Consider the following 15,331-nt stretch of genomic DNA (forward strand, 5'->3'; position numbering starts at 1 on the left):
TTGCTATAATGCATCAGCCAAGTATTTATTGAGTGCCTGGCATGCACCCATGATCTTCTGCGAACTGGATTTGTTTGAGTTCCAGCTGAGGTTTTCTGGCTAAGGAGGTGAAATTGTCTCCTGGATTATTGCCTTTCTTTTACAACCTGAGCAGGGACTTTGCACCGGGTTGGGTCAGCACAGGACGGTCTCAAGGCCTTCGCTGGAAGTTTGCCCCTTGGACCACCTTCCTCCAGTGCCCCTTCTCTGCCTTCCACCTCTGATAACCACACATCTGATTTCGTTTTCCATGAGTTTGTTTTTTGTTTTGATTCCAAATGTAAGTGGGATCATAACAGTGTTTGTCCTTCTTTGTCTGACCTGTTTCACCTAGCATAATGCCCTCAAGGTCCATCCGGGTTGTTGGAAATGGTAGAATTACCTGCTTTGTTGTGGCTGAATAATATTCCTTTACACTCCACACCCCCCACACCACTTCTTTGCCCATCTGTCATGGAGATCGTGGTCATTTCGGGTTTTCACTACCTCACAGAAGAAGTCCACTCCATTCCTCGGCTCTCAGTGCCCGGCCTTTTAGTGAACAAAAACAGTCTTTAGAAGGACTTAGGCTTTAAAAATAACCTATCTTCTGGTCACGAGAGCACATTAATTTTAGATGATTTGGAGAATAAACAAAGACAAAAGATGACTAACTCAGCAACCACTGCTCGTTTTTTCTTTTTTTGAGATATTCCTCGTTGTTCTTTTTCCTCTGACGAACTTACTACATATACGGGAACATAATGCTTTTTTACTTACTGCTATCTTTTGGCCATTTTCCCCTGGCGTGTAAATTCTTGAAAAAAAACACAAATTTCACTTTTGCTTCATAGTTCACCATTTATATCTAACCATGTGGCCTAGTATTAGGAAGCTCTGCTGTTTCTAATCTCTTCTCAGGTGACACATAAGGGGATATCAATTACTGTTGCCCCACAATATTGTGTTAGTTTCAGGGGTACAGTGCAGTGGTTAGACATTTATATAACTTATGAGGTGATCACCCCTGATTAGTCTGGTACCCACCTCGTTATTACAATATGATTGACTATATTCCCAATGCTGTACTTGACATCCCTGTGACAGGGAATTAACAAGTACACGTTGGAAGCCCAGCTGTGATCTTGGAGAATGGGGACAACATGGCGGAAGCCGTCAAAGGATCTGCTTCACTGCGGGCAGTGAGGCTCACGCGAGCCTGAGAAGGGCCTGTGTGAGCCCTGGAGGAACTCCGACGGCCTGGACTGAAGACCAGGCGCAGAAGCGGACGCCCCTCTCAGCGGTGTGGCGGCCACAGCAGAAGGTCTGTTTGTGATGCTGAAGGAGCGGCTGGATCGGCCTCACGGCCAGCTCTGGGTGCTTAGACGATTCAGGAGGTGTTGTTATTCATGACACCATGCGAACGTGAGTGGCGATTCTGCAAGTGCTAATGTGAAGGCAGCTGGAATTTCTGGAAACTCTAGAGGTGCTGATTGTGGAGGAAATTACTTGCTGGAGAAATATTCGGTGTGGATGAAACCTCCCTAATCTGGAAACAGGTGCTTGAAAGGACTTTGATCCCTAAGAAGGACAAGTCAGTGCCAGGTTTCAAGGTTTCTGAGGACAAGGTAAGAGTTTTGCTTGGGGTCAATGCTGCATGTTGCAGATGGAAATCCTTTGTGACCTGGCGCAGTGAGACTCCCAGGGCCTTCAAGCAGACCAGTAAGCACACACGGCCAGCGTACTACAGGGGCCACAAGTCACGGATGACCCAGCTCCTCTTCCAAGATGCCCTCCTGAGTTGCTACACCAATGAGCTGGGTACTGTTTGGAGAGTAACAGACCTTCCCAGGTTTTGTGTATTATTGTTAATGCTCCCGAACATCCTCCTCTTATTGGTGGTTTTCATTGCATTTTCAAAGAGGTGTTTTTCCCTCCAAGCACCGCCTTTCTGAATCCAACCAATGGACCAAAGCAGCTTTTAAGGCCTGCTCCCCGAGGAGGGCCTCTGCCCCGACTAGTGCTGCAGCTGAGGAAGACGCTGGTGCAGCTCGGAAGGGTCACAAGGGCTGTGGCTGCACCGAGGACCTTGCTTGGGCTTGGGGTGATGCAACCTGGGGTGTAGGAGTGGCATCTAGAAGAAGATCAAGGGGTTTGTCCATGACTTCAAAGGGTTTGGCAAGGATCAGGCAGGATTTGGCAAAAATCAGCAGTGCGGTGGAAGAGATGGCCAACAACTTCAATCTGGGTGTGGGTGGGGTGACCTTGAGGAGCTCCTGGAGGTCGTTCTGAGGAATCGACTAAAGAGGAGTTGCTGGAACTGGAGTAGAAACACACAGCTGAGAAGCAGCAAGAGAAAAGGAAACTGCAGGAGAGGAAAAGGAAGAGCCCTCGAGAAAACGCACAGCGAAGGGCTCAGTAGGAGCCTCTGCAGACCCCACCAAGCCCCCTGAAAAGTTTGAAAACGCGGACCCCAACACTGAGAGGCTTTCATGAGTGGGGAGGAATGTTGAGGCGCGTTCTCTGCTGACGAGCAAATCCGTGATGGAAATAACAAGGCACCAAACCACCATGGACAGATCCTGTGGGAGGCAGTCCAGGGCACTACAACGGCACTTAATAAATGTTTCTCAAATAAGAGAAAANGGAAAAGGAAGAGCCCTCGAGAAAACGCACAGCAAAGGGCTCAGCAGGAGCCTCTGCAGACTCCACCAAGCCCCCTGAAAAGTTTGAAAACGCGGACCCCAACACTGAGAGGCTTTCGTGAGTGGGGAGGAATGTTGAGGCGCGTTCTCTGCTGACGAGCAAATCCGTGATGGAAATAACAAGGCACCAAACCACCATGGACAGATCCTGTGGGAGGCAGTCCAGGGCACTACAACGGCACTTAATAAATGTTTCTCAAATAAGAGAAAATGCAAAGACATGTTTTTTTAATTAAAAAAAAAGGTTTTTTGGTAAAAACAAAATAAATTAAAAAACTCCCATACAAAGATCATTCTGGCTATTGCCACACTCCGAAGATTGCCTTCATCTGATTGAAATTCTCAGTGAAACAAAAATAAAGTCCCTACCATATGTACTAAGCCTGTACAAATTAAGTGGGTAAATAACATGCAGTGTGACCTCCTGAAGCGGGAAGGTCAAGAGGTGGTGACACAGGAGAAAACACAGGTTGTGTGCACGTGTGCACATGTGTATGTGTATGTGTGTTTGAAGGGGGCGCCACGTGGTGCACCGAGGAATCTCTTCTCACGCATGCATGTGGTGCGGAGGGGGTGGGGGCAAGTGAAGGGAGGGAAGAGGAATTACGGGAGTTGGTGGAGGTGGTGCTTGGGATGGAAAAGGGATCTAATGACTGGGGAAAGCTTGTCATTGTCATTTGCTAACAGATATAACACTAAAAAATTGTACATCAGAATATACCAGTGTGGCCCTGGCTGGTATAGCTCAGTGGATTGAGCACGGGCCTGTGATCGCCACACGATCGAGGTTCGATTCCCAGTCAGGGCACATGCCTGTGTTGCGGGCCAGTTCCCAGCAGGGGACTCACGAGAGGCAGCCATACATTGATGTTTCTCTCCCTCTCTCCTTCCCTCTAAAGATAAATAAATAAAATCTTTAAAAAAAAATCTACCAGCGTGGGCAAAAGCAGGTTTACTGTGCCGCTGTGCCATTCTCGTGTTAATAAAGCCGTTGTCATAATAATAACCCCTAAGTCTTTTTCCACATGCACAGCTGTAAGCCTACTTTTGCCCACCACTGCATTGGTAAACAGTTGCCATGAATTTCTTTCATGTAAATGCCCACACGTCGGTCGTGTCCTTTCTGCCATTCCCAAGGCCTGGGCCGTCTGATTTCCGAGTGAGCCCTGGAATTGTGCCTTCTCCCTTCTCTCTAGCAGACTCCTCCTTGAGTCCATTTTCATTGTTTCCAGCTACACAAATGTCTGCAGGGTGAAAGGCGGGAGCAGAGAAGCCCTAGCTGCACAGTCACCCCCTGCATGTCAGCCACACGTGGTCATGCTGGCCCACCCAGGGGTGGGCCTAGGCCCCCGGGGCTGGGGGACTTGAAGGTGTCTCTCTGGAAGGTGGTCAAAAGCAACCCCATGTCACGGAGCCTGACAGTGCCAGGCGCCCCGGGCATGGTGTCTCGTGAGCAGGACCGGCAGATGTACTCACATGGTCCCTGGGCTTTCTTCGCCACCTGCCACCTGGCAGCTTTCGTTCTTCCTCATCAAACCCCATTCCAATGTCGAGGATTATTTTTTTTAAACAAAAGCGCTTGGCAAGCAGTTCTGTGCAGATTGACCGTTTTCCTCTTCGACTTGATCTGGCCTGCCTAAGACGGAGCTGGAACGGGCCCAGGTGGGGAAGTGACGTGACAGCTCGGCCTGCGCCTTGTCTGCTGCTCCCGGTGACGGGCCCAGGGCCCAGCAGGGCAGCGTCGCAGCAGGTGTGCCGTCAGGGGTCGTTTGAGTCTGTATTTTGAAGCCTGTGACATCTGCTAGGTGACCCACGGGTCTCAGGAGTGAGAGGCCCAAGCAGCCCTCCCAGGCTGCAGGAAGTGAACTTGAATCTGTGTAGCACGCCCCAACTTCCCCCACCTTTCCTTCTCTGCCTCCTCCTCAGGGGCATGGGTGATTTTAGTGGGTGCATTCAGGCCGAGCGCACTTGGGCTGGGCGGTGCCATGCTGAGTGCCATCTCCCTGCCGTTGGATGACTTCTCTGAAAGCCAGGCTTTGTCCTCCCTCTTCCTCCCCGCTGGAGGGGGACGGGTGCCTGAAATGAGGTGGAGACGCTTTGGGAGGGGTAGGTGACAGCAAGCTGTCGGGTAGCAGCCTGCCTTCTGCCGCGGGAGTGCCGTGACTGGCAGTGGCATTGTTTTAGAAAATAAACAACCAGAAGGAGAACTCTGCAGAAGCATCCCGTTACTTTCTGTAGCAAGTGCAGGCCAGGCCCGCTGTAAGGCCGTGTCTCAGGAGCACCCCACCAGCCCCCTCAGGAACGGAGGGTTGGCGCTTTGGGGGGCCTGTCCCCCTGTTTTGCCTCCTGGCCGACTGTCCTGTGGTGCAGACAGAAGGCTGGCAGTACTCTTTCCTGGAGGGAAGAAAGCTCTGGAGACTGGGAGTGTGCTCCAGAGGGGCTTGGGGCCGCAGAGAGGTCCTGCTTCAAGCAGGAGGGAGCCAGCCTTGTACGACCTGCTTGTTCGTTGGGCAGCCCCAGGGCCTCAGCGTGGCCTGTGCTGATCACGGGGTGAGCGGGGGCCCTGAGGAAGGTGGCCTGCGGCAAGATCTGTCACACCCGGGACACTTTGGGGAGAACTCGTAACTTTGATTCTCAACTGTTAGTGTCTACTCGCCTTTCACCTGTACCGAATAACAATCTATTGAAAATCATTCAGTGTATGCATACACGCATATGTGTAAATTGTGTGTATGGCTATTTATTTCATATGCTCACACAACTAATAATTAGAATCTTAGAAATTGTATTGAAGTCTTTTGGTGACAAATGTATTTCATTAGATTCCCCTTAAGATTGCAGACCATAAATATCAGTCTCTTAGATGCTCACAAAAGGGACTACACAATCCACCTCGCCATGCAGGGGTGGACTGCCCTCCCACCTGCTATAGGTTACGACCACAGCGTCAGGCCTCCGGTTCTCTGACCTGCCTCCTCACTTGTAGCCGGTAGCCACCCGAGTCACGGAGAGGTGCAGACCGTCTGTGTAACTGGCGGCAGAGCGGCAACCACGCAGTCAGACACACCCACCCTCCCCTACTTCTTAAAATGGATTAAGGATGTCTTCCTGTTGTAGTCTTCTCTCCTCCGTAAATCACTAGCCCTTTTCATTTTGGAGTTCATTGGTATCCATGGCCTTTACAGACTCAGCTTGTTCCCTTTATTATTAACTGTGTTTTCCTGTTGATGTTCCAATGGTCTTAGCCTGGCCTGCGGCTGTCCTTTTAAGCTGGCTTCTTTGTCTTGTCACTTCCACCCCAGACCTTTTTGGAGCAGCTTCTGCCTTCTTGCAAGGTGGTATCGTAGGCCCATCTTGATTCTCCCTCCACCCCATGCCCCGCTCCACCGCTGGACTGAGAATCAGCAGTAAACCAAGGAGCCCAGTTAACGTTTAACTCAAGTCTGGGCACCACAGTGGTGACACGCGTGATGCATGCACGGCTACCTCGTTGGGCCACCTTCTTGACAAAACTGGAAGGAACATTTCCTTTTAACATCACAAAGCCACATCAACATACTCAGTTTAATTCTCACTTTCCTGATCATTTTTCATTTTGTTCTTTAAAAAAAACCTTTTTGGTTTTTTCATGAGATGCCCACTTGAATATGTATCTCCTTTAACTGTATCCTTTTATTTTTTTCTTTTGAATTTTATTTGCAAATAAAAACATCTTGGGATGTTTTCTCACTTACTGACAGCATAGAAAATGCTTTGGAGGAGGCCCGTGCCTGGCTTTCATCCAGATGCTCTTGGGATTTGCTGAGCGATCCCAGGCAAGCGCCTTAACCCCTCTGAGCCCCTTTCCTCGTGGGGGGCGGCGGGTGACTGGGGAGCAGGGGGTCTCAGGAGCAAGCAATCTGTGAGGTGCGGGATGCCTGGTGAGTGCCTGCGTGCCCCGAATGGTGCTGGGTCAGGATGGAGGGGAGCAAGGGTGGCCAGCTTCTCTGAGGCTGCTCCTGGGACCTATTGGGGGTGGGGATGGGGGAGCCCAGGACCACGGAGGGGGAGGCCTTTTCAGTGGCAGTAAACCCAGGTCCGAGAGGGCTGGCACGCTCAGGAGTCAGGGGCTTGTCGGAGGGAAGCGTGGATTCGAAGGCAGGTGGGCCTGGGTTTCAATCTCAGAGTCACTGTTGCTGAACAGATGGAGCCCCCAAAATGGAGCACGGGTGTTTCGCTTTGAGACTGCTCAGCGCCCATAAAGCTCCCCCCTAAAGGGGGGAAACTGTGCCTGTCCCCTTTGTACGTCTTTGTTTACTCTCTGTCTTCTTTCTTTCCTGTTTTCTTAAAAAGGAAGTGGGTCCGTGCTGTCTTTGGACTGGATGTCAGCTGTGTGCCGAAGCGCATTGCTGTTGAGAAATGTCCCTCCTCACCCCACGTCGCTCCCGCTCATTGCTGTGGACTCACGGCCTTTGGATTCATGGTGCTGGGAGGAGCTAATAAATGATGTTTCCACCTCATTTCCCTAATTACAGCTTAGAAAATTGTACTCTTTTTTAATAGCTCACACGTCCTTGTTTCCTATTTTAAAGAATTAGAGTGATAAAGACAATCGCCACTACCGTTCATGCAAACTGACCCTGTCCCAGGCCCTGTGCTGAGCGCCAGGCCGTGCATTCACTAGTTAAGGCCTCACCCATCTGAGCAGCGGGCGTTTTCATCACTGGTTGGCAGAGGAGACTCCCGTGTCTAAGAAGGTCGCAGGGAAGGCGAACGAGGAGCCTGGACCAGACCTCAGGCCAGCTGACTCCAAAAGCCCATGCTCTTGACTATGGAATTAAATGGCCCGCCATTAGTCCTGTCTGTTCATCCTTCCTTCCATCCTTCTGCCTTGTCTATCTGTCCATTTTTTGTTTTGTTTCATTTCGTTTTGTTTCGTCTTTATGGGGATGCAGTATAAAGAGGGTATTTAAATAAGCTCACACCAATGTAAGGTAAAAAGGGCCCATCTTTGTCTCGAGGGTTCCTGGCCCCGCCCAGCTTTCTGTGTTGCTCTGTGGAGCTTGCGTTTCCTGTTCCTTTGTTACGTCTTCATTTGGCAAATTCACATGGGACCCTCCCCTCGACCCCAGACATACCGGGTTGGACCTGTGGGCATGCTGAATTTTGAGGGCCCTGTAAACTGTTGACTGGTTCATTTGTGATATCGTCTAGAGACACCTTAAGGGCTTAGAAACAAACAGAACCTTGGAAAACCTTGGGCCACTAGCCTCTGCTCACCTGTCATGGGGACTGTCCCCTGAGAGGGTCCAGCCGTCATCACTGCCTGAGAGACATGGCAAAGGACCGAAGGGCGAGATGAGATGTGTTCAGATAACGGTTAGAGCCGGAATTAAAATCTTCGTCTGCTGGCTTTAAATAGGCAGATGTCCTAGAAAATGTTAAATGTGTATCCAGTTTGGGGTCAGGGAGAGGGAAAGGCAGCGGGGGAGGCCATGGGGTCTGGACTCTGCTCTGACCAGGAGAAATCTGGAGCTGGGGTGGGGATGCCTCAGAGGAAGAAGAGAGGCCGCAGGGGGCTCCGGTCCTCCAGGGTGCAGGTGACAGCTGGGGACCGCATGGCCAGAAACAGTACCAGCTGCTTGCCTCCTCCATCTTCTGAACTTCCCCGAAAGCCTGTTTACAACATGAGCAAACATTCTGCACTGTCTGCCTTTGACTTGCCCATCTGAGACCTGGGGAGGCTCTGATGTTTGGTGGGTTTAGTGGGCCCCCTGGCACGTGGGAAGGTCTGCTAGCACACGCACAGCCTGGGGAAGAGACACAGGGCCCTCCAGTAAGGAGGTTGGACCCTGGAGCTGGGAGAGGATTCTTGGACCCAGACAGAACTCAGAAAACCAGTTTTGGGGACCTCACAACACAGCATTAAAAGGCTCACCAGCTTCCAATGATTTAGGAAGGTCGAGGTAGATTTATACTGCATATAGTATGGATTCTGCCCAAGGTTTTTTATATACATATATAGTATGTATGCACATTTGTGTATATATATGGTTTTCCTCTTCATTTTCTTGATTTAGGAAGGTTGAAACAGATTTGTATTATATATAGTATAGATTCTGCCCAAGATTTTATGTATATGTGTGTGTATGTGTGTGCATACATATATATACTGTGTATACACATTTGTATATACAGATAGAGTTTTCCTCTTAGCCTTCTTTTAAAAAATTATTTATTTATTTATTTATTTTCAGAGAGAGGGGAAGGGAAGGAGAAAGAGAGGGAGACAAACATCAGTGTGTGGTTGCTTCTTGAGCATCTCCCGCTGGGGACCTGGCCTACAAGCCAGGCATGTGTCCTGACTGGGAATTGAACCAGCGACTCTTTGGTTTGTATGCCCACACTCAATCCACTGAGCAACACCAGCCAGGGCTTTCTTCTTAATTTTCTACTAATACACACGCATACACACATATATGCTCTCCCTCCTTCCCTCTCTTCCTCTTTGTCTCTCTCTCCCCACCCAGCCTGCCTGCCAGCCTTTGAAGAGCTTCACCACTCAAAGTGGGGGGCCTGGGGACCAGCGACATTGCCATCACATGGGGCCTCGTTGGGAATCTAGACTCTTGGGCCTGGTGAGACCTGCTGCATCAGAATCTGCATTTCAATAGGAGCTCCAGGTGATTCACCTGAAGCTGGGAAGCCCGGCCCTAGAGGGACATCTCCCTGTAGAAGTTTATCAACTGAGGCCTTACCTGCTCTGGGAAGAATAAAGAGAAACACCTGTTTGGTCACTGTGAGCAAGAAGCAGTGTGTCCTCCCGGGGACGGTGAAGGGACCTGTTTCTCTTTCCCACTTGCAGATTACACGGGTTGGCACAAAAAATTAAGAGGAAAACGGAACCGAGTCCACACTGCGGTCATTGACCCCAGCACACACTGACATGCCTCGGTCACAGCTGTGGGCGCTGGGCTTCTGTAGGATTTTGACTTTAGGGCAGTGGTCTTCAACCCAGACACTTTTGCCCTTGGGGGACATTTGGCAGCATCTGGAGGCATTTTTGGCTGTCACATCTTGGGGGAGAGCGGGTGGTACTTCTGGCATGTAAGTGCGAAGAGCCAGGGAGGCTGTCACACACACTGCCCAGGATGACCCCCCAGGCACCAGGCGACCCAACCCTGACACACTAGTGTGCAGCTTCAGAAATCTCGCAGCAGGGGATGGAGTTGTACCTACAGTGAGTCTAACACCCGTCTAATTGTCCAGTCGGTATGCATTTTATGAGATACTTCAAATATGCTGAATACTTAGCACTAGTAAATGCTAGCTCCATTTCTCTTTTAGGAAAGAGAACATCACAGGTGTGCTCTAAGGACAGTTTTGAAGCCCCATTCCCTCACTTGCGCCCCCTGGAGGCAGCCACCTCTCAGACGGTGAACCATGTCTTCTGGGTGTATGTTTTTGCACCATGATCCTGCCCCTGAGTGACCGTGACATCATGGGTCACGTTGCACAGGACGCTTTATGGTGGTGTTCTCCTCTGTATGTTGCAGGCTGTTTTTGCAGAAGTTTGAGCAAAGGCAGGAGCAGAGAGCAGTACCGTATCTAAGTGAAAAATGTTTCCATTTTTTACGTAATTGACGTTTTGTTTAGGTGGCAGTCAAAAATGTTTAAGAGATATTTAGTGTTTGAAATCATACTGAGGAAAGAAAACCAGAAGTCGCTGTTGCAGGTTTTCAGAGGAGGTGTTTTTCAAATGCAGACTCTGTCTCGGCCCAGTCTTGAGCAAATAAACTTGTCTTAACATCTGTTGGCTGTGATGACCATGGTAAAGTCCCATCCCCCCACCGCCTGCACCCACCTTTCTCTCTGAGCGGCACCTCTCAGGCCCCTGCTTGCAGCATCCTTGGAAGACATTGCCTCATCTCTGCATCATTTTCTCAGAGCCGGACAGTTTCTATGGCAACTGATAGATTGAAAGATGAGCAGTGAGCGGGATGGACGGGAGGCTGGAGTGAGATCTCCGGGTGGTGGTGTGTGTCCCTGACGTCACCCTGCCTACGCCTGGATAGGATGATTCTGGCTACTCCCATTCAGGGCTGCTGGCCGCGCTGCTGCTGTATTCCCGGGGCTGCCAGGGTCTCCGCCAAATCTGCAAATTGCCTCCCTTTCTGCCCCTCCTCCCACCCTCCCCCGAATTTTTCTTTTCACTGCTGCTTTTCTGTTTTGGCTCCAGGCTGTCACTGAGCATGCCCCGCTTAGTTCTGCTGTGCCCGGGGATGCACTCCCGCCCAGGGTTCTGGAAGGGCAGGGAGGCATGGCAGCGTGATCCTTGACGCGGGTGGCGCTGTGAAGTCCGCTCCCATCCTCTGCCAGAATACTGACTATGCAGAAATTTATCGAAGCGGATTATTATGAACTAGACTGGTATTATGAAGAATGCTCGGACGGTAATTACGGCCCCTGCAAAATAGAGCAGGGATGTGTAGGGGCATTGTCTCCCGGGAGCGGGGGGAGGGTGTCCCGAAACCTTTGCGGGGAGCTGGGCGGAAGGAGGGGCACTGGAACCAGCGCCGCCAGCAGACATGCGTGGCTCCGACAGGACCCAGGGCGCAGTGGAGGATGGCAGGTGGGCAGGGCTCGTTCCCTGGGGAGGCTCCTGCTCGGCTGTCCGGTCTCTGCTCGGAAGGGGAGATGATGCCAGAGTGCTGGGCTTGCGAGCTCTGTGAGTTGGATGGGGTTCTCTCTGGAGTGAGGGGTGCGGGTGGTGTTGACACGCATGTGTGCCAGCGGAGACGTGCGTGCCACACTCTGTGCCTCTGTGCGGTTGGAGGGGCTAGGGAAGGGTGTATTGGAGAGGTGGCTTTCTGGGATGGTCTGCCGCAGGCAGGCCCAGAGGAATCTGCCCTTTCCTCAGCCCAGCCCTGCCCTGCCGCACGCCCGCGCAGGGAGGCTGGGGGAGAAGCAGAAGCAGCTCTCACCTAGCAGGCGGTTCTGAGGAATGTGGCTTGCAGGATCCCTCAGAGATGGGGGTGGGGAGGTGTTGGAAGGTGCAGGGAGCCACTGTGTCCTTCTGTCCTGGTCACGGTTTGTGTGGGGAGGGTGTGGCATGTTCCAGAGGAGACTGGGTGGAGTTGAGTAGCTGGACTGGCCTCCGCCTGGGCCTCCCAGGTGTGGGGGAAAGAGCACGAGGTGCGTTCCCAGAGAGGCCGCAGGGAAGGGGCCCCAGGCTCCTGGGCTGACTGTATTGAAACTGTGTGTGTCTCAGTCCACCTGCCTTCTTTAAAAGGACCCTCAGCTCACACGCCTTACACGCACGCACAGCACGTGAGAAGGGCCCCATTAATATGTGCACTGGAGGGCCGGTTCCCAGCCCCACACAAGCCACTAGGAGGTAGGGTAACCGTTTTTTAACTGAAGGGGCTGCAACATGACTGCTTTTGGTTAACCCGAAAGACGTCACAGGCTGGGAGCTGGCCTCATTAGTAAGCTGAGAAACTGCCTAATTATCTCTTATCTGCTGATTTCTGCCTTGACCTTGGGCTTTGGGAGAGGGGGCTAAAGGCTCTCTAGGGTGGTGGGGCTATTTAAATGTGCCCAGCATCCCCACTTTGGGCCCCACTGTCCCCCAGCATTAGGGGAAGACAGCATCTTGTTCGTCGCACCTGTGTACACCTTTAAGTATCTTGAGTGATGATGATGGTGGGCAGTTCCTGAGGTCTTGAGGGGACACGAGGACAGAATTCTTGTTTCCCGTCGGATATGTCATCCTTGAAGCAGGCTCCCATCCTGTTACCTATAGTGCGGTTCTTTCTGCAAAGCATCGTCGACCTCTTGTGGTTCCCTTGGTGACTGTGACTCACTGACCGCTCCATAACTTTGTCGCGTGTGGGCCTCAACGAGCCACTGGTTGGGGACATTGGTGGCAGCAGAGCACCTGTCCCTCGGCCTGTGGGTGAGTTGGGCGTGGCCACGGCTCCGACAGGTCCGTCCTAGGAGCGGGGGAGGGAGGTTTCTTACTGTCTTGACCCAATTGCTCTGCCGTCCGGCTCCCTTTACACCCTCGGGTGTGGGGCTCCAGCCAGTCACCCGCGCGGTCAGCCTGGAGGGTGAGACGTGGCCTGCTTTATCTGAGCCTCCGTCGGAGGGTTTTCTTACCCAGCGGTTGCTCAGTGGAGTCTTGTGGCCCCGAGGCAGCCAGATCTGCCTTCTTCCAACAGAGAAGGAAAATGGAGGAAGAGGTGACACGTCTGTTCACGGGTAAATAAGTGTGGATTGTGGCTGATCTGTGTGAGTGTGTGCAGAGCAACACATGTGGCCTTTTACCCTCCATCTCGAGGTGGGTGTTGGGGAGAAAGCCTTTGGGACAGAATTTACTGGGACAACTGGCATTGTCGTCCCATTTTACAGAGAGTTGGTAAAAGAGGGAGGGAAGGGGAACGAAGCCCATAAATACCTAGTTCAGGAAACCCACAGAAGGGGAGGGTCTCAAGTCCATTGTGTAGTTTCTCGTTTCCGAGAAACTTCTTCTTCCAACTTCTAACTAGTTGGATTCTCTCCTGAAAGGTTAGTCTGGATGTGCCATTGGCTCCTGTTGCTGTGCTTTTTTAAAATGGCAAATGAGCCTTCCCCTCGCAGGCCTGACCTTCCTGGGGAGGAGGCCAGGGAGGGGCAGACACAGCTTTGCTTGGTCTCCCTCACCATTCGACATTTAAGTTCTTGAATGAGGGAAACTTTCCACGCTAATAGCAAAGGGGGAGTCCAATGTTTTCAAAAAAGATGCAAAATCATCGTATCTGTCAGCGTTAAGGAGTCATACTTCAGTTGCAGGGTTAGCGCCGAAAAAAGTCGTGTGGGTGGGCGGGACTGTCAACTGCAGGACAAGTAGGACCCCTCCTTGAAAGTCAGAATTAAAAATGTCACTGTCGTGTTTGACCTCCGAGCCTCAGGGGAGCTTCGCTCAAGTTCCGGTAACCGTATTCTTCTGGCCGACCGGTGTCAGCTGTGGAGCCTTCCAGTCCATTCCCCCTTCCGCCAAACACATAGTGAGACCCCCAGCGAGTAACAAGGGGCTTGAAGGGCAGGGACTCAGAATGATAAGAAATTGGAGGGGTTGGCTGGCCAGTACCTTAAGTAACTTTGAGAGATTTGAATCGGCCGGCAGTCAACACACAGTAACAGTGGCTTTTGCAGAATTTGCACAGTTTACAGTTTCCACTCTCGGTGTCACACAGGGTCATGGTTAATGCCACTGCAGGTGCGCTGTGTCTGAGTGCAGATCATGAAAATCACCCACCTGCCTATTAATAGAGCAGGTTCCCTGACCCACTCCGGAGAGACTTGGAGAAACCCGAGCTTTCAGCACGTGCTTTCACATCAAGCGTGTTTGGGAAAGTCGCGGTCGTGATCAGCGGGGACCAGCCCCCAGCACGGGGGTCTGCACAATATGGGGCTGGCCAAAAAGTGCATTTGGTTTTTTCCACACGATGGCTCTAGTAGCGCTTAGTTGTCTTTAACTTCATTGGAAATAGTTTTGTTAGATTGTGCTCTGACAGCCTGACAGCTGTCATATCAGCATGCATTTAAAAAAACTTATCAAAATTGATGAGCGTTTGTGTAGCCATTTTCAAAGTGAAGACAGAAGAAAATACACAACATTCTGGGCATATTGTGCTTTGTTATTTCAAGAAAAGTAAAAATGCAACTGAAATACAAAAAAACCATTTGTGCAGTGTATAGAGAAGGTGCTGTGACTGATGGAACGTGTCACAAGTGGTTTGTGAAGTTGTGTGCTGCAGACTTCTCAGCGGACGATGCTGCACAGCTGGGCAGACCAGTTGAAGCTGACGGCAACTGAATCCAGACACGAATTGAGCATGGTCAGCATTCTACCGCGCGGGAGATAGCCAGCCTACTCAAAATATTCAAATCAATAAAGTTATTGGTGATGATGAAAAATGTATCTTTTACGGGAAAAAACCATACAAACTTTTTGGCCAACCCAGTGATTCTTTAGGTCTGTTGCAGAGTCTTATGTTACTTCTTGGCTACACGGGTCACTTAAAAAAAAAAGTGAGTTTATAAAGAGAGAGAGGCGTTTTTCAAAAAGGCTTGGCTTCCAGTGTATGTTCCTGAAGGTAAAGAAACAGCGCACTTTTGTAGTCATTCTAGGGATAGGTGGCAAAGCAGAGCCGGGGCCTGAAGTTTGCGGTGTGTTCTGCTTTCTGCTCCCCGTGGCCGTGTGGCTTGGGCGCCTCCCAGGACCTCTGTCAACCCAGAGTCTCCTTCCGGAAAGTGGGGGTAAATACCACAGTGCCACCGAGGCGTTGCGAAGAGGGCAAGGAGTGTCAACAAAGTGAGAGCTCTTTGTAAACAGTGACGGGCCGGGCCAGTGCTGAGTTGTAGTTTCTCAGAAACAGCGCTAGTAATTCAGTTCTCTTTAAAAGTCCCTTTGAAAAGGTGCATGGTCTGCAGACAAGCTTCATAGCATTCTGGCTGCCTGTTTGTCGCTGCAGTCATCTTTGTCGTCATCCAGCCCCATTTCCTCCTTTTACGGGTCACAGAACCCAACGTCGGGGCGGAGATGGTCCAGTTCATGGCGATTTTCTGAAGGGGGAACCGGAGGT

At 51.1% G+C, this 15,331-nt stretch overlaps 1 protein-coding gene across 7 annotated transcripts in view; it reads left to right on the top strand.

Moving 5' to 3' along the window:
- TRAK1 (trafficking kinesin protein 1) overlaps positions 1 to 15,331 on the top strand; it is a 103,805-nt gene that overhangs the window by 32,221 nt on the left and 56,253 nt on the right. The window contains exon 1 of one of the 7 annotated variants that reach the window (XM_037030481.1): positions 10,960 to 11,155. The exons of 4 other annotated variants lie outside the window; for them this stretch is intronic. In XM_037030481.1, coding sequence (XP_036886376.1) covers positions 11,092 to 11,155 — 64 coding nt within the window. In that variant the 5' untranslated portion in view covers positions 10,960 to 11,091. Of the gene's footprint in view, positions 1 to 10,959; positions 11,156 to 15,331 lie in introns of those variants that run through there. 2 more of the 7 variants (XM_037030482.1, XM_037030484.1) reach the window with 2 other exon arrangements.

Source organism: Sturnira hondurensis, unplaced genomic scaffold (genome assembly GCF_014824575.4).
Source record: "Sturnira hondurensis isolate 20B ecotype Veracruz unplaced genomic scaffold, ASM1482457v3 Scaffold0020787, whole genome shotgun sequence".
Taxonomy (NCBI): domain Eukaryota; kingdom Metazoa; phylum Chordata; class Mammalia; order Chiroptera; family Phyllostomidae; genus Sturnira; species Sturnira hondurensis.